General features: G+C 38.1%; 1 protein-coding gene across 1 annotated transcript; it reads right to left on the minus strand.

The window, feature by feature from the left end:
* Nucleotides 1-275: 275 nt before the first annotated feature.
* LOC142333712 (uncharacterized) lies at nucleotides 276-20502 on the minus strand. Its single transcript, XM_075381154.1, has 6 exons — nucleotides 20352-20502; nucleotides 14277-14392; nucleotides 12581-12976; nucleotides 11064-11438; nucleotides 5770-5817; nucleotides 276-499 (listed from the first exon to the last, which is right to left on the minus strand). The coding sequence occupies exons 2-6, from the start codon at nucleotides 14356-14358 to the stop codon at nucleotides 372-374; spliced, it is 1029 nt and encodes a 342-aa protein (XP_075237269.1). The 5' UTR covers nucleotides 14359-14392; nucleotides 20352-20502; the 3' UTR covers nucleotides 276-371.
* Between the last annotated feature and the right edge of the window lie 1728 nt (nucleotides 20503-22230).

The raw sequence follows: 22230 nt of genomic DNA on the forward strand, positions 1-22230 counted from the left end.
CGCACAGGAATTTTTTTTCCTACGATTACGTGAATTCCGTGAAATACTGTTGTTAGAAAGAATTATAATCCGGTAAACTGAATATGCGATAGGAAATTGGGATTATGAATATTCCCATTCGTTGTGAAGTATACTCTGATCGAGGACCCAAAATATATTCAGAAGTGGAAATTTTGTACCGCATCAGATGAAAATATGCTGACAATAAGTGTTTCTTATTGATTTAGTTTTTATTAAAGTATATGAATAATGGAAAATTTAAAAAAAAGGAAAAATTATTAAATTAAAATTGTTATTTATTTATTATGTTTTCCTCTTTACATTTTTAAACATAATCAGATTCAATATAGTTACCATGAAAAAACAATACATTATACAACGTCGAAATCGCTAAAATAATTTTTCCGTTTCAGTAGCTGAGTCGGCTTTGTTTCAAGTTTACCTTTGCGATCAGTTTCTTTACCTGAATAGATAAATTGCGGTCTAATTAAATTTACTCCTGGAAAAGAAATAAATAAATCGATGTAACAGTAATGACCAAATACTGATTTAATTAAAATAATAAATAAAATAGATTATTTACTAACGAATTATATTATAGTAAATTATCATTAGGACTCATCATTGAACCATAGAATAAAAGGTTTCCTGGCATGTGATGCTTTTTATTATCGAAATTTGCTACTTCTTTTCCTTTGTATATATTAGTAACATACATAAAGTCGAGTAAAGATTTTGTAATTACAGTGTTTTATATTAAATAATATTCTAGAGATATAAGTTTTATCGGTAAAAGTATAATTCTCTTTTCTTTTCATTTTCAACATTTTGAAGTCTCCTACATGCATATGCGCACACGCATTATTGTATATATTATACAGGATGTCCCATGTAAAACGCAACCCATCAATCACTCATCCATGAAATTTCAAAAGTCAAGCTTACTCCCCTACTCGTTACTGAAATGGACTCGTCCAACAATGCAATCATAACGTTCAGTGTATTGCTAGAGACAAGATGGTGTTTTCGGTAGATGAACGTCTTTTCATTGTTGAGTCGTACTTCAGTACGAAATCAGCGGTTGCAGTGCACGATTTGTTTTGCCTTAAGTACCCAGATAAACCAGCTCCTAACAAAACATCAGTATTAAGGTTAGTCGCAAAGTTTAGAGAGACCGGTTCTGTTAATAACAAGGAACACAAAAGATATGCGTCGGTGTTTAATACAGATACAGTCGTTGAAATCAAAGACCGATTACTCGCCTCGGCAAATAAATCGATCAGACGTTTGTCTGCTGAAATTAATTTGTGTAAATCGACTGTTCATCGGGCGACCAAACGATTACAATTACGACCTTATCGCATTCAAACGGTTCATCGACTTCTTGAACCCGACAAAGAAAAACTGCTACAATATTGTCAACGGTTCCGTCGATTTCTTCGTGAGGGAATTAATGTTATGGATTCGTTATTTTTCACAGATGAAGCACGGTTTTATTCGGATGGCTATGTAAACAGCCAAAACATTAGAATTTGGAGCGCTGAAAATCCCCACGTTTATGACGAAAAACAATTACACCCGCAGAAGTCGGGCGTGTGGTGCGCTATATCGCGGAATCAAATAATCGGTCCTATTTTTTTCGAGTACACCATTAATGCAGAACGATATCAGGATATTTTATTTCAGTTCATCGCACTCTTGGAAGAGGAAGACAGACACTGCCGGCTACAACATGACGGTGCGACATCACACTACGCAGGTTCAACTTCTGATTTCGTCGAGGAATTCTTTGGTAATCGTGTTATCGGTCGAGGCTTGTGGCCACCGAGATCTCCAGATTTGACTGCGGCGGATTTTTTTCTACGGGGTTACCTCAAAAAAATCCTATAGCAACAAACTACTAACACTTGAACGATTGAAAGTCAATATTGAAGAAGCTGTATTAAATATCTAGCCACAAACTTTGAAAAAAGTTGCAAGAAACTCTGTAAAAAGAATTGAAGCTTGTATTCAAGAAGATGGCGGCCACTTCCAACATTTACTCTAAATGTAAGGTAATAGATGGTAATAATAAAAATTAAAATTACATTTACACATGCCGTTTTATTATTTCAATACCTGCCAATATAAGGTTGGGTTGCGTTTTATATGGGACATCCTGTATTACTTATAAAAAACCAGTTCTATTTTTGATATTTTTTATGGTTTGTATATTGAGGTTACAAATTATTTTCTTTTACTGTCAACCTTAAAAAACATTTAAAATCGATGAAAAATTCAATAATAAATTATAGAAAATAGTAAAATCTTCAACACATCACTACTTGAGAGAAAAAAAAAATAATGAAGAAACCAATTCATCGATGCACTGTTTGTTTTCGATTGAAAGTTTCGTCGACTCGACAGCTTACGAGTCAACTTTTTAAATATCACGTACAAGTTAATACCCCGTTTTGTTAATTTCAGTTTAAATATGCTGTCCATTTAATAACAAAAGCAGTACCGTTAGAAGTACATAGTCCGTGAAATGTTATGTACCCTTATTAATTTGTGTTTCAACACAATCTGTACGTTTAACCTAGCGTTGCAAGAGTATATTTCTGCACTTCGATGATTTACTGTTAGAAGAGACAACGCGTTTAATTTGTACCGCGACGTCAGTAATTCTATAGGTGTAGAAAGGTATCTTCTACAGGCTTACCTGATTGCAAAGTTTATAAACAAATGCGTCAACAGACACGTAAATATCGTCTACCGACTATTTTAATAAAGTCCAATAGCGGAAAAGATGTAAGGGTGGTGTTTGCGCTCATACGTCACTCAAGTAGTGGGGGTATACACGCAAGACTGCTGGACCGTCAGTCGTCGCGCAATATCAGCCGTGTACGCAACTCGGCCGTCTCGCGGCATTATTAACAATTTTATATCTCATTTGTTTTTATTTTTTATGTAACTTATTTTCATTTCACGCAAGTCTCTTTATGACATGTATAAATTCGTATTCTAATCTATTTACAGTCCAATCATTGTTTTATTAAATATCATTTTTGACTGAATTATGAGCATTTTTTTTTTTATGTATTTCACGCTATTCGAATTGTGAAACATCCATATTTAGTCAAACAGGCGGAACACCACGATCTTCAGTCAACCGTGATAATAGTAGTGAAGTCAGTCAATTTACCTATTCTTCAGTGGCGATCTGAAATAATTGTAGAAACTTTTCCTAATAATGATTAATTCACCAAAAACGTTTCAATTAAATTAGGACATAGTGCAATAAATAAAAGCGATTTCGATGATCGATCCATCACTTATGGTAGCTTAAATTTCGACGTCGGTGAACAATAGAATGATAGAACTGTTCCTTCAGTCTCAGAATAGTTATACTGTATAGCTATAACGAGTATCTGTTCCGAGAATTTCCTACTCTTTCGGCTGTGTAATTTAACGCCTTCCCGACAAGAACCGAACATAGTTCAATAAACGAACGCAAACAGTTTGGTCGACCGCGAAGTGACAACAAACAAATTTAGTTTGTATGTATAATAATTAGAAATTTTTTCTATTTAATACTTAATGTAATTTCGTGTGCTCCTTTTATCATTACTGAATCATATTTAATAGCTATATAGCGAAAAATTAAAATAATGAATCTTTCATTATAAATAAATATATACATATTTATACACGTGCAAAATTTTGGCTAACTAATCGGTGACATTTAATGACCAGGTCAGTACTGCGGAATTAATCCTGTAATAATTGTACTCTGTCAAAAATAAATGCATCAATAACACTTATAGTCAAAAAAACTTTATTTGATGTTTCTCTAAGTGTAATACCGTTTCTTAAATTGCTTTCTTGCGCCCATTATAGATCTGTAAATGGATGTTTCTATCACACTTACTTTTAAATAAATTAAGCCTCAAAAAATAATTAAGGGAAAATACAGTAAAAATCTGTAAAATTTATAATTTTGCAAGGTCATACCTGTGTTAGAACGATTTCGTTGATGTTATTCTTTTTTAAATGCCCTCATGCAAATCCCGAATTAATGTTCGACAGTAACCGATTACCATCTTAGTATTCCATTTCTCTTTATTTCGGTTTTCCATCACCGAAATGTATCGGTGGAAATGTTACTGTGTTCGTCACTTAGATCTCCGAGCTTATTCGGAAAAAAAAGAGATGTGAATGGAGGAAATGTGTTTTCAGTGACATATTACATCACATAGCTCTATAAGAAGTAAGAAGTTGATTAAAAATAACGTGGTAATTGTCGGATATTTGTTTGACGAGAAAATTTTTGCAAACGTCTTTAAATATAGCCGAAGCTGCACTTTATACGATATTTAACATCGAGTTAAGTACATCATCTTTGACCAACTCTCTTATTCGAGGACCAACAAATATTTCTTCTTTCATTTTTCCTTCTCTTAAATTCGGAAATTTCTTCTAGTCGTACAAATATCCGGGACTTTTCCTTTCTTTTTCCTGTTTAGCCTCCGATAACTACCGTTCAGATAATACTTCAGAGGATGAATGAGGATGATATGTATGAGTGTAAATGAATTGTAATCTTGTACATTCTCAGTTCGACCATTTCTGAGATGTGTGGTTAATTGAAACCGAATCACCAAAGAACACCGGTATCCACGATCTAGTATTCAAATCCGTGTAAAAATATCTGACTTTACTAGGACTTGAAAGCTGGAACTCTCGACTTCCAAATCTACTGATTTGGAAAGACGCGTTCACCACTAGACCAACCCGGTGGGTAAGTTCTGTAGAACCCGCACACGCTTTAGTTAAACACTAAATTTTTCCTGAAAAAAATAATCTTATTTTTAATAAGATGTTTCATGTAAGTTGTGTTAGTTTTTTTTTAAATGAAACTCTTTGTTAGATGTATTTCTATCAAGCTTACATGTAATATATGTAAGATATTACATAAAAAAACACACAAATGAAAAAAATAAAAAACAATATACCTGTTACCGTTATATGTATGTCCTAATTTTATCGTGTTTTTTTGAAAAGACTTTTTTTTACGTGTATTAATTTTAAATGTTCCTTGTTCATACGAGTAAATGTTCGTCCGGTCTGTCCGATTTAGCATTTACTGATATCACTGAAATTAAACCAGTATATTTAAAATTAAATAGAATTTCCCCTTTGTTAGTTATCTTATCGATAAGATAATCCTTTAATTGTAAAGGATGTAAGGATGTAATTTTAGTTACATCTGATACGATGAACTAGCGGGAGTATATTTTATAAGCCCAATAACAACGGATGGAAAGTTAACCGATTATAACCGGTATACCTAAATGTATACGGAAAAAATCTGTTTTTAGGAATTCTTACTAGAGAAAACACCTCTTTTAAATTGAATCAGATTTCGTGGGAGAAACATCATGAGTGCTACCACGCCCCGATTTCAAATTCATATTTGCCGGACTCTATTCCGGGACAAGTATGAAATTTTTTACGCTGTACGAAATTCATTATCGTACGTCATATTAACTGTTGACGGTTTATAAAGAAATAAAATCTGACTTTATAATCGATACTTACTCTGAGACCACTAATTCAATGGAAAAAGAAAAAAGAGGGAATCGCTCGAGAAATGTATAGTCAAGTTGTCTCGATGTGTTGCTATTCCCTAAACGAAGCTAAACCCTAGCCGGTTTCCACAAGTTTACAAGGTATGAAACGAAAAGGTTTGTGTATATTTTTATTATATTTAATATTTAAATTTCTTACCGCTTTTAACGTATGCTTCCATACAGATTTCTAACCATTTACTGTTTCCGTTTTCAATTATGGAATGGAATGCAAAGTTGGCAGGAGTCTATTACTCCCTACTTTATCGCAGAACCTGGACAGAGTCCCTTGCTGCTGGATCATTCTAATCGGGCTTGTTTTTAAAAGGGTTATTTTTTAATCTCGGATCTAATTTTTCAAGTTTTGTCTATTATTATTTTAGTGAATTTAAGACGGATTTAATTGCATTCCAATCCGTTGTTAAACCAGCGTTATCGAACCCATTTCATGGGCCGACCGCGGAAGGCTAGGCTTATAAAGCCTGTCCTCCCGACGTAATTCCCCTTCAGACCGTCCACTGAAGTCCTTTCGGTGCTAACTCTTTAATAGGCTAGCAGGAATACGCCACAACGGGGCACTAGCTATAAGGAGAGAGCAATGCGTCCCCTTTTCCGGAGGAGTCGCAATTGCTGGGATATTTTGTCTTACTGTAAGTTTTTTTTTTAAATTTAGACCGCGTTTTTGTTTTATGCGCGACTTACCGTGTTTGACGTCTTCAAACTATATAACTCGCGAAAACTTTTCACTCGCGACCCCGGAAACGCGTCTGACGCACTATTCCGTTTATGGCTCATGCGATATGGAGGCCCCTAAGCCTGGTTTGTCGATTTTCGGCTACCGCACCGCACCATCACGGTGGTTCGTCCAGTACGGCGTGAGGCCGCTTCCTTACAACTGTCGGAGTTGGGTCCTCTCGGCAGATGTCCCGAAGATGACTGTGTTCGGACACAGCCGCTCTCCCGAACAGTCTGCGCGCCTGCGCCACCCCCACCTCGGACACGGATTGAAATCTCGCATCAGATCGGAGAGTGGCGTTCCTGACGAACCACGGAGCTCCAAAGATCGTCCGCAGCGCGATGTTTTGGACGGCCTCGATCTTCTTTTGAAGCGAGGAGCTCAACACTGCCCCCCATGCCGGGTAAGCATATGTTAGAATCGGCAGTACGTACAGCCGAAAAATGAGGAGCTTAGTTGCCAGTGGGTACGGGCTGGCACTGTTCAGCACTGGGTATAGCGAGGCTCTGGCGGCCTTAGCCCTCCGGGTCGCATAATTTACATGTTCGCCGAAGGTAAGCCGCCTGTCCAACACCACCCCCAGGTACTTAACTGTTTTCTCAAAAGGGATTTTCTCCCCTGAGATTTCCAGCTCTCTGGTCGGTTTACGTGTCTTGCATGTGAACATCACGGCCACCGATTTTTCACCGTTGACCCTGATTCTCCACATGTCGAGCCACGGTTCCACTAAGTCCAGCTGCCTTTGGAGCCTCCGGACCGCGTAATCCACATTTGCGGATTCGTAGAAATATGCCGTGTCATCTGCGTAAAGGGCCGTTTTGACCCCTTCCGACAGCGGCATATCGTTCACGTACAAAGTGTACAAGAACGGGGAAAGTACTGCTCCTTGGGGAACCCCAGCGGCTATTTCTCTGGTAGAGGAAATCGTTTCCCCTACGCGCACGACAAAATGTCGGTCTAGCAGATATGACCGCATCAGTCTGACATAGCGGTACGGGATCGCCGATCGCGCTAGCTTATAAAGCAGCCCGCTATGCCAAACTTTGTCAAAGGCCTTGGCCACATCCAGAAAAACGGCTGCAGTCACCCGTTTCCTGTTCAGGCCTCCGACAAGGTCGTCTATTATTTTTACCAGTTGGAGGGTGGTTGAGTGACCCTCCCTGAACCCAAATTGCTCGGGCCGCACTTCTCCCTCCATGTATCGCCTCAGTTTTTCGAGAAAAATCCTCTCGAACAACTTAGACAATACCGGTAACAGGGAGATTGGCCTATAATTCCGTGGGAAAAGTAAACTTTTCCCCGGTTTGGGTAAACATACGACTTTGGCCGTTTTCCAACAATTCGGGAAATATCCAACGTACAAAATGGACGTGAATATCACCGAAATTGCTGTAATCACGGAGGCCGGTATGTTCCGGAATGCACGGGCGCTGATCCCGTCGACACCCGGGGCCTTGTCGGGGCTTGTGGCCTTAATGGCTGCGGAAACTTCCGCTTCAGTGACTTGGTCAATCTCTAGAGGGGCGTCCTCCACCTGTGAGAAATAATCTACAAGAAAGGATTCCACCTCGGTTGTGTGCTCGTCGTTCGGGGAGGGAGGGGGGTTTGGAGTGAACTGCTCCTCCAAGGTATCGGCGAATACCTCGGCCCTCTCCGCCTCCGAGTATGCAAGAAAACCTCGCTGCCCCACAACCGGATGGCGAGGCTTCTTCCCTTCTCGCAGTCTCCTGTTCAACCTGAACACCGAGGAGATGTCGTCAGAGACCGAGGCGAGGTATTCGTTCCACGAATCCTCTCGATGGCTTGTCAGCAGTTGTTTTACCCTGTCCGTTTGATTATAAAAGGCCCGCTTATCAGCGGGGGACAGGGTGATTCGATATCTCCTCCTCAGTCGTCGTTTCTCCGTTATGGCTTCGGAGATATGAGGAGGGAGGTCGTTTCGAACAACTGCTCGAGTTTTGGCCGATGAGCTGCCTGCCAGGGCCTCGGTCATTGACGACGTGACGCGCCCGACAGTGTCGTCGATTTCCTCCGGGGTGTTCAGGAGCTCAGGATTTACCGGCCTGTACTCCCGCTGGAGGGTCTCGTAGAACCTTTTCCAGTTGACTGACCTTCGGGGTATAGGCGGGGGATCTCGGCCACCCCCTGCCTGACCTAGTTCCAACAGGACAGGGGAATGGTCCGAGCTGAGGTCTTCTATCGTTTCAATCATGAATGGGAGGGTACCCCCCTTCATGACTGCGATATCCAGCACGTCAGGCCTAGATCTGCCTGAGCGATGCACGAACGTGGGCACCTCAGGGCCTACGACGACCAAGCGGCGGGCTCTCGCCCTTTCGTACAGCAATCTGCCATTCGGATTTGTCAGAATGCTGTTCCATGACACGTGTTTGGCATTGAGGTCGCCCATGAGTATCACGGGCCCATCCCAATTTTCCAGCACGGCATCCAGATCTGCGCCGGTTACCGCGTCGTTCGGCTTGCTATAAGCCGAAACCAGCCGATACACCGTGCCCAGATGCTCCACATGCACACACGTTTGCTCCATCACGTTTGTATGAAGAACAACGCGCGTATGCATGTGGCGTCTGTGGACTAAAACCGCAGTTCCACCAGAGGTGCGAGATCCGGGTCGAACTGGCCTATCCGTCCTATATGTAAAATAGTTCCGAAGGGTCAGTTGCTTGTTTGGGTTCAAGCACGTCTCAGACAACAGTATCACGTCTATCAGTAGATCCTCGGCCAGACGGCATAGTTCCTCCGTCCGGCCTACTACTGAGTTGGCGTTCCACTGCAAGAGTCTGAGGGTGGGCCTAACCATACCTTGACAGTACAGCCATGAGGCACTCTATTAAGGACTGAATACAGTCCTTGAGAGATTTTGCCTGGAGCAGGCGTGGCAAAACCATCATGATATCTGGCAGGATATCCTTCACTGTCATCTGCGACAGGAAGTCCATGCCAGTGGTCTCCAACGGGGTAGCCGGTTTCGGATTGCCGCTGGGGGTGCCTTTTGGCGCGGCCGCCCTTTTGGTGGGGCGCGGGGCCACAGGGGCCGCGGTGTTTTTAACAGCCTGCTTGGCCTTCCCAGCCGGAGCAGGCTTTGCCTTTCCCGTCGAGGAAGGCTTGGCCTTCTTCGCCGGGGCCGGCTTTGCCTTTCCCGTCGAGGAAGGCTTGGCCTTCTTCGCCGGGGCCGGCTTTGTCGCCGCCTTTTGTTTTACCACCTTCTTGGTGGTTGCCGCCGGTTTTGGCTTGGCGGGTGTTGGGGAGGTTACCTCCCCTTTTTTCACGACCGCTTTGGCCACTGGTGCCGGCACCTCCGGTTTGGGGACTGTTTTTCCCCCACCGGCAACACGGGCCCAGCTGCGGCCGTCCAAAGTCGCGGGCTTTTTAAGTCCCTTGACTTTGTTTGTCTGCTCCTTATAATAGGGGCAGCCCCTGTAATTGGCCGGATGTGGCCCCTTACAGTTGACGCATGAGGCTGGTTCCTCACGCGGCTTGACGCAGGCAGAAGTGTCGTGGTTTCCACCACACTTTACGCATTGCTGGGCCCTCTGGCAGTAATTGGACGAGTGTCCAAATTTCTGGCATCTGTGGCACTGGGGTGGCCCCCCTCGTGACACAAATGCAGTCACTGCGACCTTGCAGTAAAAAATACTGTCAAGGTCATAAATGGCCCGGGCCAAAGGGGTCCTCTTAAGGGCCACTAGGCAGGTCGGGGTTTCCCGACCGTCCCTTGTGAGGAGCTTCTTAACCGAAACCACCTCATAGCCAAGGGAGGTCAGTTCCTCCCTTACTTCCTCCGGGGCAGCCCCATAGGGGATCCCCCGTATAACCACCTTCAGCTCCCTGTCCTTCGGGAGCTGAAAGGAGTGAAAGGCGATTCCCTTCGAGTGCAGAAAACTCTGCACCGCCCGGTAATCCGCCTCGCTGCCCAGCTGCAGCCTTATCGAGAGCCCGGTGCTTTTAGCCACCAGGCGCCCCCCAATCCTCGACTTTATGTCCCTCGCCAATGCTGGCCACTCTTTCGGGCAGTCCAGCATTATCGGCGGGATTTTCTCCCGCCTGACGGTAGCAGGCTGTGATGGGGCCCCATCATCAGCCTGCGAGTTGGCGGCTGCTGCAGCCTTGCTACAGCCCGCTACGGGCTCCGCCTCCATAGGAGGCGCGGAGTCCCGGCGTTTCTGGCGCTTCCTAGCGCCAGACCCGCTTTCCTCTCCACCGTCGGACAGTTCCGTGGTGGGAGAACGGGGTGGAGGAGGCCTTATTTTTCCTTCCATTGAGGAAAATAAGGAAGAAAAATTTAAAAATTAAAATTAAACTTAATTTACACTTCTTAATCTACACTTGCTGTAAAATAAAATCACTGACAAGAAAATCAATTAAAAAATAAAATTATTTTAAAAGTAGCACAATAGTCCTATAATAATAGGCTATTTACTTAACGTATTCACAATGACTACAAGAGTTCACTTTACATTATTAGAAATATTGAATAGTATAAAAGTAAAATTAAGAAAAGGATTATCCTTTTCTTAATGTGACTGGCCTGTAGTCCAGGTAGCTGGCCGCCCGGCTGATGTCCTAGCAGACCCTTCTCACATTGTCTGGCGACGCAGGTAGAAGAACTGTTGAACACCTGGCTGGACTGGTTACAACTGACAATTCACAGAGCACAACAAAACACAACCTTTCACTACAAGAGCCAAGGATGGAATCGTTTTCAATTAATACTTTGTTTTTATAACTTTCGATTTTACTTTGGTTAATTTCTTCTTTTTTTACTGGGCCATATATACCACATGAAATCACCCATGATTGTGCTGCTTCACTATAACGATGGTAATTTATTTTTACCTGGAGGATTGATTCCAATTCTCGTATACCTTTATTATCGTAATATTCTAGCAACATGATTTTCAATAATAACACATCTATTTTTTGTAATTCCGAAGTTAAGAAATCTGCGATACATTTCATGCAAGATTTATTCCCGTCAGATATTTCTGATGTTAATGTAAAAAGATCGTGATTCTCCAGATCATTTCGGTAATGTTTCTGTATTTTTATAAAGTCACTTTTAACCGTTCCATCTGAAAAAAATGTATACACATATATTAGTATTTATTGTTGGTAGAAACTATATTCTTAATTGTTTGTATATAATGTATACAAGATTTTTTACTAGCGTGTAACGTAATATTAAGAGAATATTTTATATACATATACAAGGTGATTCGGGAGGATAGTGCAATACTTTGACAACTCATTCTAGAGGCTAAAAATAAGAAAAAAGTTCATATAAATATAGGTCCGAAAACGCTTCGTTAGCGAGTTATACAGGTGAAAGTTTTCGTCCGAGTTTCAGTTCCTCCGGGTAAATTAAGGCTTTCTTAAATTCTGGAAAGGTCAATTAAGGGGCAAATTCAATTGTTTCTTATGGTTTTTGAGCTGGGAAATCGATAAAAAAATAGGTCCCAGAACTGTATTTCTCTTAGTTTCTATGATATCCCGTGTAAAACGCCAAAAAAAGGTTCAAAAAACACATTTTTTACGTTTGATGTACAATAATGTTGTTAAATTAGCAATAAATCATACATTTTTAAACATAAAATGTAGAGAATTTAATTATAAGAAGAATGACGTCAGCTTTAAGGGACATTGTCCAGGCTCTGCGATCTGTAGGGAGAAATATTGAAACTCCCGCCATTCTTGAGTTCCGTTCCGTTCCGTTATCGGGTCTGATAGTTTTTCAATTTTAGTATAAAATTTGTTATGTGGGATTAATTTTACCTGACTACTTTAAAATTTAAGACCAATAACTTTTGTTTTTTGAACGCACTCTATGCGGCAGAAACCCCAAGATAAAGCCTTACGGCTTTATCGCAGTTTTATTACGTCAAAATTTTACGTTCCACGATTAACACTGTTTAATATATATGTTTTTCTTTAGCGGAAATGTTAAAGGTTTAGCTCGAGTTAAAGCGTTTTCATTTGACAACTTACAAATGTAAATTTAATGATAAATCTTTTTTTTTTTTTACTCTATCAACGATGCAAGACTAAATAGTTTACTTTAAATTTAAACGCTACACTTTTTACATTACAAGTTAACCACTAAATGTTTTGCGATTAGATTTCACAGACATTCTTCGTCCATAGAAAACGTAAAGGAATAATCATAGGTTTTTTGTTAAGGAATACTATCAAAGAAAGAAACAAATAGATTACTTACAATTAAATTCTTCAACGAACTGTTTCATGCAATTCTGAGGGTTTTTTGGGGCTTTTGCGTTCTTACTATGTGGTCGATCATAAAATGTGAATGAATAATAATTAATATCCTTGATCGGGTAACCTTGTTCACAAGATTTGATGTTTTGCAGAAATTCTTTTTCATAATCTTTCGTCATAAAGGTATTATGTTTTATATCGTTAGCAGTCACATTACACAATTTTGCTTTTTCTAACAATTTTAAAAACATAAGATTCTTCAGTTGTGTAGTAATACGACGATTGATACACTGGAGACAACTAAATTGTGCAGGATGTAATTTGCCAGAACGAAATGAGTTTTGTATTTTCTGTTTAAAATCTTCTAAAGTTTTTATGTTATCATCAGTATTCCAATCTGTAAAATTTTAAATTTAATTCAGATTTTACTTGTTCATTAAACAGATCATTAATCGATGAGAAAAATTAGTTATAGTAAAAATAATAAAGTAAATTAATAGGAAAAAACTAACAACACAGTTGCAGATTTTTCTCCGTGAATCAGAAAAAAAATCACGTGGCTTTTTTCTGATTCACGGTGGCTTACACACACACACACAAAACCTAATTTTAAAAAATTTATCATTTTATTTAAATATACTATTTTTCGTTATTTTATTCAATGTTTCTAACTAAAGCACCCGCGCATACCGTATTTCATTAACGCGAGTTTGGTCACACTAGCGGCCACTTTAAATATTTCTTTTAAATATAATGTTATTCATTTATTTAATTCTACCGTTCGTTCACCTGGTACGTCATAAAATAGCAGACGACTGGAACAGCTGTACGTCAGTACTACACTAGCGCTTCTTGTGGTGAGATGTATTACTAATGACACTATAACCGCTTAGCCGCTAGCTTTCTTTTTTTTTTCCTGTTTAGCCTCCGGTAACTACCGTTTAGATAATACTTCAGAGGATGATATGTATGAGTGTAAATGAAGTGTAGTCTTGTACATTCTCAGTTCGACCATACCTGAGATGTGTGGTTAATTGAAACCCAACCACCAAAGAACACCTGTATCCACGATCTAGTATTCAAATCCGTGTAAAAATAGCTGGCTTTACTAGGACTTGAACGCTGGAACTCTTGACTTCCAAATCAGCTAATTTGGGAAGACGCGTTCAACACTAGACCAACCCGGTGGGTAGCCGCTAGCTTAATTAGAGCATTTTTGGGGGTAGGAGTGCGATTTTGCAAAAAAAAAAACATTTTTGGAATTTTTTTTTTTGATCGTTACAAATGTGCGCAAGGAAAATAAGGACTTAATCAGGCAAAATCTTGAGGTACTGAAGGTAACCTTACTCTACAGCCTCGCTTCTGTAACCGTTGTAAGTTGAAAATTTATTAGCGTCAATATAGAAGTAATCTAATCAAGTTTGGTCAAAGTCGGTCGAATAGAACTAGAGATATAAGGTGATTTAGGGTGCAACACGTAATAACGAACACGCACATACGAACGTCTGGAGAATTTCCATCCGGTTTTCTGGTTCCTTAGATGTCAAAAGTAAAGATCCTGTGTAAACCTCATATGGCCAAATTGGATCGATTACCTTACTTTACCTTCTATGCGCTAGACGGGAAAGTGAAATTCGAAAATTATAATATATTTATTTTCCTTTGTTTTATAACTATTAATAAAAATAAATCGTTACCTTCACTGAAACAAGCTCCGTTTGCAACATTAAAATATACAAAAATAGTTATTACTTTTATTAATAATGTAATGGCACGCATTTTATGTTTTTTTTTTTTTTTTTTTTATAAAGATCTGTAAAAGAAATAAAAATTATAATAATTAATTAACTGTTTATATAATATCTTATCGTAATATAATCTTACATAAAATTTTCAATTTCCTTTTTCTTATTTCAGTAACGACATTTAAAATAAAATTATGTAAACAAGAAAGCCAACCTTATTTGTGTTTTAATTTATACAGAGTGATCCAAAGAAACGGGAAATTTTGAAAGTTGTGTTGGTAGCCGTGGGCGATTGGTACCACTTGATAAGTGGCGCCAGCCTCTCTAACCTAACCTGCCATTTAGTTGTCATGGATCCTTGGAAAGGGGCGCAACGTGCATTTGCTATCAAAGCATTTTACAAAAACAATGACAGTGTGGAGGGAGCGCGTAGAGAATTTCGCCGTCATTTTAATCTGGGACGGCACGACCGTGTTCCATCAGCCCGTGCAATTAAAACACGGATATCTAATTTTGAGGAAACCGGTTCGGCAATGAAAAAGAAGCCTCCAGGCCGTGGATGAACCGTCCGTACACCACAGAATGTTCAAGCTTTACAAGATGCTGTCACACGAAGTTCACATCGGTCAATCCGTCGTCTCTCAGCATCTTTACAATCGCATAGTTCAAGTGTTCGAAGAATGTTAGTGAAGGACTTGCAATACCATCCGTAGAAGTTGCAGATCGTCCAGGAACTAAAACCGAACGATGCAGTTGTGCGAGCACAATTCTGTAATGTAATGCTTCAGAAGATAAACGATAACGAAGAGTTTGTTCACGAACTGTGGATGTCGGACGAAGCACATTTCTACCTTAATGGATTTGTTAACGAGCAAAATTTCAGATACCGGGCGCAAGAAAATCCTACGCGGCTACACCAGCGTCCGTTGCACAGCCAGAAAGTGACCGTGTGGTGTGCTATGTCATCTTACGGTGTTATAGGCCTTATTTTTTTGAGGATGGTCTTGCGATTACAGTGTCGTCGGCTCGTTACGTAGCCGTGCTTGAAACCTTTGTTGTGGAACAACAAAAGAGATTTCCACCGATTCTTAACACAGCCTGGTTTCAACAAGACGGAGCAACGTCACATACTGCACGAATATCGATGGCAGCTGTACGCCGATACTTTGGACAACCTGTCATTTCACGAAATGATGACATTAGATGGCCTCCCAGATCGCCTGATCTCTCAGCTTGCGATTACTTTTTGCGGGGTCACCTTAAACGCAAAGCGTTACACAGTAGACCTGCTACAACGGAAGAACTGAAGGCAAAGATCCGAGAAGCAATTGCGGAAATTCCAGTCGAGATGTCAAACCGTGAATAATTTAACGAAGAGACTTCGTGAGTGTTTACGTAGAGACTTCGTGAGTGTTTACGTAGAAGAGGAGGTCACCTGGAAGATGTCATCTTTAAAATAATAACTAAAATGTATGTATCCTAAAATGGCAACATTTGTACAATTACATGAAATAAAATTCATTTTCTAAAAAAAATTTTTCATTAACGTTATTTAATTTTTAAAATTTCCCGTTTCTTTGAATCACTCTGTATATGAAAAAATAAATAAATTTAAAAAAGCCAGAAATGAATATATCTTTCTCGGCTTACTCGGTCATGTTATGCAACTCAATCATTTTACGTTTTGTAAAATGATCTGATTGACGTTTTCCAAATCATCTGATGCGAATTGTAGTTTTAAAGTTTCATCAGTTGACTTTTCGATGAGCCGGTCGTGAATCTCAACCGGTAACTTAACAGTTGTAACATAGTTTTCACTAAATGGAGTCTGTATCCATCTCTTCGAGAAATCAATTTTATTTTCCGTGAAACACTACACCGATTAAAAATATTAAGTCACGCTATCCAAACTGTGGTAAATAATAGTGTATTCTTCATCAAAATTTTACCCAAACTAATAGGAAGTGAAAAAAAAAATTCTTGCTTTGAAAGCGAATAATCCAGATATCAAGTATTTTAACGAATGCGTGAACTTTGTCCGTCATCAATGAAATGTTTTTATAACGTCCTTGTATAATCACATTCAAGTCGTTTAAATGTAAATTTACATTAGCTAAATAAGATAAAAACATCATATAATAATTGTTCTAATTTCTCACATATGATACCACTGATATGTTAAATAAATAAATTAACTATTAATATAATTCACCTTACTAGATAGTTTTTTTTTTTTTTTTTTTAGTTAATTTGTATGTAGAGCCATAAAATACTTCGAACATAATAAAACGTCCTTAATTTAAAAAAAAAGAAAATATTTAGATTTTCAATATAAAATATTTTTAATTTAGTTAAAAAAAAAAAATTACTCACTATGGTTTATATTGTATTTTTTTTTTTTTTTGTCTTCAGTCATTTGACTGGTTTGATGCAGCTTTCCAAGATTCCTTACCTAATGATGCTAGTCGTTTCATTTCAGTATACCCTCTACATCCTACATCCCTAACAATTTGTTTTACATATTCCAAACGTGGCCTGCCTACACAATTTTTTCCTTCTACCTGTCCTTCCAATATTAAAGCGATTATTCCAGGATGCCTTAATATGTGGCCTATAAGTCTGTCTCTTCTTTTAACTATATTTTTCCAAATGCTTCTTTCTACATCTATTTGTCGCAATATCTCTTCATTTGTCACTTTATCCACCCATCTGATTTTTAACATTCTCCTATAGCACCGTATTTCAAAAGCTTCTAATCTTTTCTTCTCAGATACTCCGATCGTCCAAGTTTCACTTCCATATAAAGCGACACTCCAAACATACACTTTCAAAAATCTTTTCCTGACATTTAAATTAATTTTTGATGTAAACAAATTATATTTCTTACATAAGACTCGTTTCACTTGTGCTATTCGGCATTTTATATCGCTCCTGCTTCGTCCATCTTTAGTAATTCTACCTCCCAAATAAAAAAATTCTTCTACCTCCATAAACTTTTCTCCTCCTATTTTCACATTCAGTGGTCCATCTTTGTTATTTCTACTTCATTTCATTACTTTTGTTTTGTTCTTGTTGATTTTCATGCGATAGTTCTTGCGTAGGACTTCATCTATGCCGTTCATTGTTTCTTCTAAATCCTTTTTACTCTCGGCTAGAATTACTATATCATCAGCAAATCGTAGCATCTTTATCTTTTCACCTTGTACTGTTACTCCGAATCTAAATTGTACTTTAACATCATTAACTGCTAGTTCCATGTAAAGATTAAAAAGTAACGGAGATATCGAATGCCTTTTCTAGGTCTATAAACGCCAAGTATGTTGGTTTTGTTTTTCTTTAATCTTCCTTCTACTATTAATCTGAGGCCTAAAATTGCTTCCCTTGTCCTTATACTTTTCCTGAAACCAAATTGATCTTCTCCTAACACTTCTTCCGTTATCAGTTTCATTCATACTGTGTTGTTATTGTTCCGTGTAATATTTTTATGTTACGTGTTGTGTGTTGAACTCACTTTTATCTTCTACGGGTAGGTAGTTCAATTTTTTTTTTTTTGGTTAGGTACTTTCAGTCTTGCTTAAGACTCGGTGAGCTGTGTCAGATTGTTTTGAGTTCATTAATTATTAGTACACCGATGGGAAGGTAGGTCATTCATAGCATTCGCATCGGTGGCATCCTGGCCGAGGCGGACTTGAATATGTCAAAAAGTCGAGGTTTCGAAGATGACCTCCGGTAAAGCCCATAGGCGAGGAACAGATCGGGTGGCGGAGGGTGTCTTCCCCTATGGGGTCAGGATGATATACAGAGTGTCCCATATAAAACGCCACCCAGCAATCACTCATCCATGAAATTTCAAAAGTCAATTTTACTCCCTTACTCGTTACTGAAATGGACTCGTTCAACATCTTAACATCGCGGCGACATAGTAGAACACTACCGATAATAACAACAATGCAATCATAACGTTCAGTGTATTGCTAGAGACAAGATGGTGTTTTCGCTAGATGAACGTGTTTTCATTGTCGAGTCGTACTTCAGTACGAAATCAGCGGTTGCAGTGCAAGATTTGTTTCGCCATAAGTACCCGGATAAACCGGCTTCTAACAAAACATCAGTATTAAGTTTAGTCGCAAAATTTAGAGAGACCGATTCTGTTAATAACAAGGAACACAAAAGATCTGCGTCAGTGTTGAATACAGATACAGTCGCTGAAATCAAAGACCGATTATTCGCCTCGCCAAATAAATCGATCAGGCGTTTGTCTGCTAAATTAATTTGTCTAAATCTACTGTTCATCGGGCGACCAAACGATTACAATTTACGACCTTACAGCATTCAAACGGTTCATCTAGTTCTTGAACCCGACAAAGAAAAATGGCTACAATATTGTCAACGGTTCCGTCGATTTCTGCGCGAGGGAATTAACGTTATGAATTCGTTATTTTTCACAGATGAAGCACGGTTTCATTCGGATGGCTACGTAAACAGCCAAAACAGTACAATTTGGAGCGCTGAAAATCCCCACGATTATGACGAAAAACAATTACACTCCAGAAGTTGGGCGTGTGGTGCGATATATCGCGGAAGAAAATAATCGGTCCTATTTTTTTCGAGTACACCATTAATGCAGAACGAAATCAGGATATTTTATTTCGGTTCATCGCACTCTTGGAAGAGGAAGACAGACAGTGCCGGCTACAACATGACGGTGCGACATCGCACTACGCAGGTTCATCTTCTGATTTCGTTGAGGAATTCTCTGGTAATCGTGTTATCGGTCGAGGCTTGTGGCCACCAAGATCTCTAGATTTGACTGCGGCCGATTTTTTTCTACGGGGTTACCTCAAAGAAAAAGCCTACAGCGACAAACCACGAACACTTGAACAATTGAAAGTCAATATTGAACAAGCTGTATTAAATATCCAGATAAAAAGTTGCAAGAAACGCTGTAAAAAGAATTGAAGTTTGTATTCAAGAAGATGGCGGCCACTTCCAAGATTTACTCTAAATGTAAGGTAATGGATGGTAATAATAAAAATTACGTTTATATTTACACATGCCTTTTTATCATTTCAATACCTACCAGTATAAGGTTGGGTTGCATTTTATATGAGACACCCTGTATCTGTATATGAAGTATAAACTTTCCAAGAAATTTTGAAAAATATTTAAATCGAAGCGAGATAGGGCAAAAAAATACAAATAAATTAATATTTCAGTTTAAAGAGGCGGAGATCAATTTTTAAATAAAATTTAGTTTTTTTTTTTCTCCTAATAATTTACCTTGAAACAAGTTAGATCATTTATTTATTAGCGGTCTTTTGTATCTGCCCAGTAGTAATTCTTCGTTCTTTTTGATATCTCTTTCCTGCGTTCTTGATAAAGTTCAGCTCTGTTTGTGGTTCTTTCACTTTGACGCTTCTTAGAACCATTTATTTTCATTATTTAACATTCTTTTTAAAATTTTTTGAACTGGTTTTTCGCGTTATCCCCGACCCCCTTATTAACGATATTAATTTCTATAACTACTTTATATATAGAAATATTTGAGCAAACTTTGAAGAAATCTGTTTGGTCAATCGTGAGATATTTGGACAAAATCAGTGCGACAAACATACGTACATACATGAATGGTTTTTTTGGGCTGGATGGACTAAAAAAATTATTCATCTATTTACTACATTTGATCGTGGAATAACAGTTCAGTAAGAGAATTTCAAAAAGATGTAGAATAAAAAGTTTAATTAAAATATATTAATAAATTTTATAAAAATATGAGGATATATTGTAGGTACCAAAGTTATCTTAATTTTAATATTCAGTTTATTTGAAATATATATGATTTCATTTAATTATTGTTTAATTTAATTTTAATATTAATATTTAATTAATAGATTTATTAATTAAAATTTAATTATAAATTTTAACTTAATTAATAATTAATTTTCATTTATATTAAAAAATAAATTGTTATCGTAATGATTTTAATTAATATACGAGAAAAAAATATTTGAATAAAATTTTACTTACACGAATTTTTCTTTACTTGTTAAATTAATTCCCGGTGGAAACGATCTAACAAATATTTATCTCCGCAACGATATTTATTTATCTGGTAAATAAATATTGCAACGTGTAAAAGAATTGCATAATATATAAATTAAATAAAACGGCATCTGCATTATTGTAAGCAGTATGAATAAATAAGCAAGAGCTGTACATACCATATGGCTTAGATCCGGCTCCTCCATGATTGGAGGGGAGATTTTTTTAGCGGGTGACATCCCCGCACTGCCATCATTGGTAGCCTGACGGCGGCTGGCAGAGCTTTTTCCTTCCCCCTACGGAGAAAAAAAAATGAATAAATAAATATTAAATGAAAATTAACATATTTTGTAACATAATATTTTTTCCCATATTTTTAAATTAACAATTTTTTTTTTTTGTCTTCAGTCATTTGACTGGTTTGATGCAGCTCTCCAAGATTCCCTATCTAGTGCTAGTCGTTTAATTTCAGTATACCTTCTACATCCTACATCCCCAACAATTTGTTTTACATACTCCAAACGTGGCCTGCCTACACAATTTTTCCCTTCTACCTGTCCTTCCAATATTAAAGCGACTATTCCAGGATGCCTTAGTATGTGGCCTATAAGTCTCTCTCTTCTTTTAACTATATTTTTCTAAATGCTACTTTCTTCATCTATTTGCCGCAATACCTCTTATGGTCACTTTATCCACCCATCTGATTTTTAACATTCTCCTATATCACCGCATTTCAAAAGCTTCTAATCTTTTCTTCTCAGATACTCCGATCGTCCAAGTTTCACTTCCATATAAAGCGACACTCCAAACATACACTTTCAAAAATCTTTTCCTGACATTTAAATTCATTTTTGATGTAAACAAATTATATTTCTTACTGAAGGCTCGTTTAGCTTGTGCTATTCGGCATTTTATATCGCTCCTGCTTCGTCCATCTTTAGTAATTTTACTTCCCAAATAACAAAATTCTTCTACCTCCATAATCTTTTCTCCTCCTATTTTCACATTTAGTGGTCCATCTTTGTTATTTCTACTACATTTCATTACTTTTGTTTTGTTCTTGTTTATTTTCACGCGATAGTTTTTGCGTAGGACTTCATCTATGCCGTTCATTGTTTCTTCTAAATCCTTTTTACTCTCGGCTAGAATTACTATATCATCAGCAAATCGTAGCATCTTTATCTTTTCACCTTGTACTGTTACTCCGAATCTAAATTGTTCTTTAACATCATTAACTGCTAGTTCCATGTAAAGATTAAAAAGTAACGGAGATAGGGAACATCCTTGTCGGACTCCCTTTCTTATTACGGCTTCTTTCTTATGTTCTTCAATTGTTACTGTTGCTGTTTGGTTCCTATACATGTTAGCAATTGTTCTTCTATCTCTGTATTTGAACCCTAATTTTTTTAAAATGCTGAACATTTTATTCCAGTCTACGTTATCGAAAGCCTTTTCTAGGTCTATAAACGCCAAGTATGTCGGTTTGTTTTTCTTTAATCTTCCTTCTACTATTAATCTGAGGCCTAAAATTGCTTCCCTTGTCCCTATACTTTTCCTGAAACCAAATTGGTCTTCTCCTAACACTTCTTCCACTCTCCTCTCAATTCTTCTGTCAGAATACTAGTTAAAATTTTTGATGCATGGCTAGTTAAACTAATTTTTCTGTATTGTTCACATTTATCTGCTCCTGCTTTCTTTGGTATCATGACTATAACACTTTTTTTGAAGTCTGACGGAACTTCCCCTTTTTCATAAATATTACACACCAGTTTGTATAATCTATCTATCGCTTCCACACCTGTACTGTGCAGTAATTCTATAGGTATTCCATCTATTCCAGGAGCCTTTCTGTCATTCAAATGTT

The sequence above is a fragment of the Lycorma delicatula genome, chromosome 13 (genome assembly GCF_047948215.1).
Source record: "Lycorma delicatula isolate Av1 chromosome 13, ASM4794821v1, whole genome shotgun sequence".
NCBI classification, from domain to species: Eukaryota; Metazoa; Arthropoda; class Insecta; order Hemiptera; family Fulgoridae; genus Lycorma; species Lycorma delicatula.

Bases quoted from the DNA above. Each gene is read 5' to 3' on its own strand.
- LOC142333712 (XM_075381154.1), bottom strand. From the start codon at position 14,358: ATGCGTGCCATTACATTATTAATAAAAGTAATAACTATTTTTGTATAT. The intron at 11,439-12,580 runs GTAAGTAATCTA...CATTTTTTTCAG, and splicing joins GTTCGTTGAAGAATTTAATT to ATGGAACGGTTAAAAGTGAC. The intron at 5,818-11,063 runs ATTCCATCCTTG...TAATTGAAAACG, and splicing joins CAAAGTATTAATTGAAAACG to GAAACAGTAAATGGTTAGAA.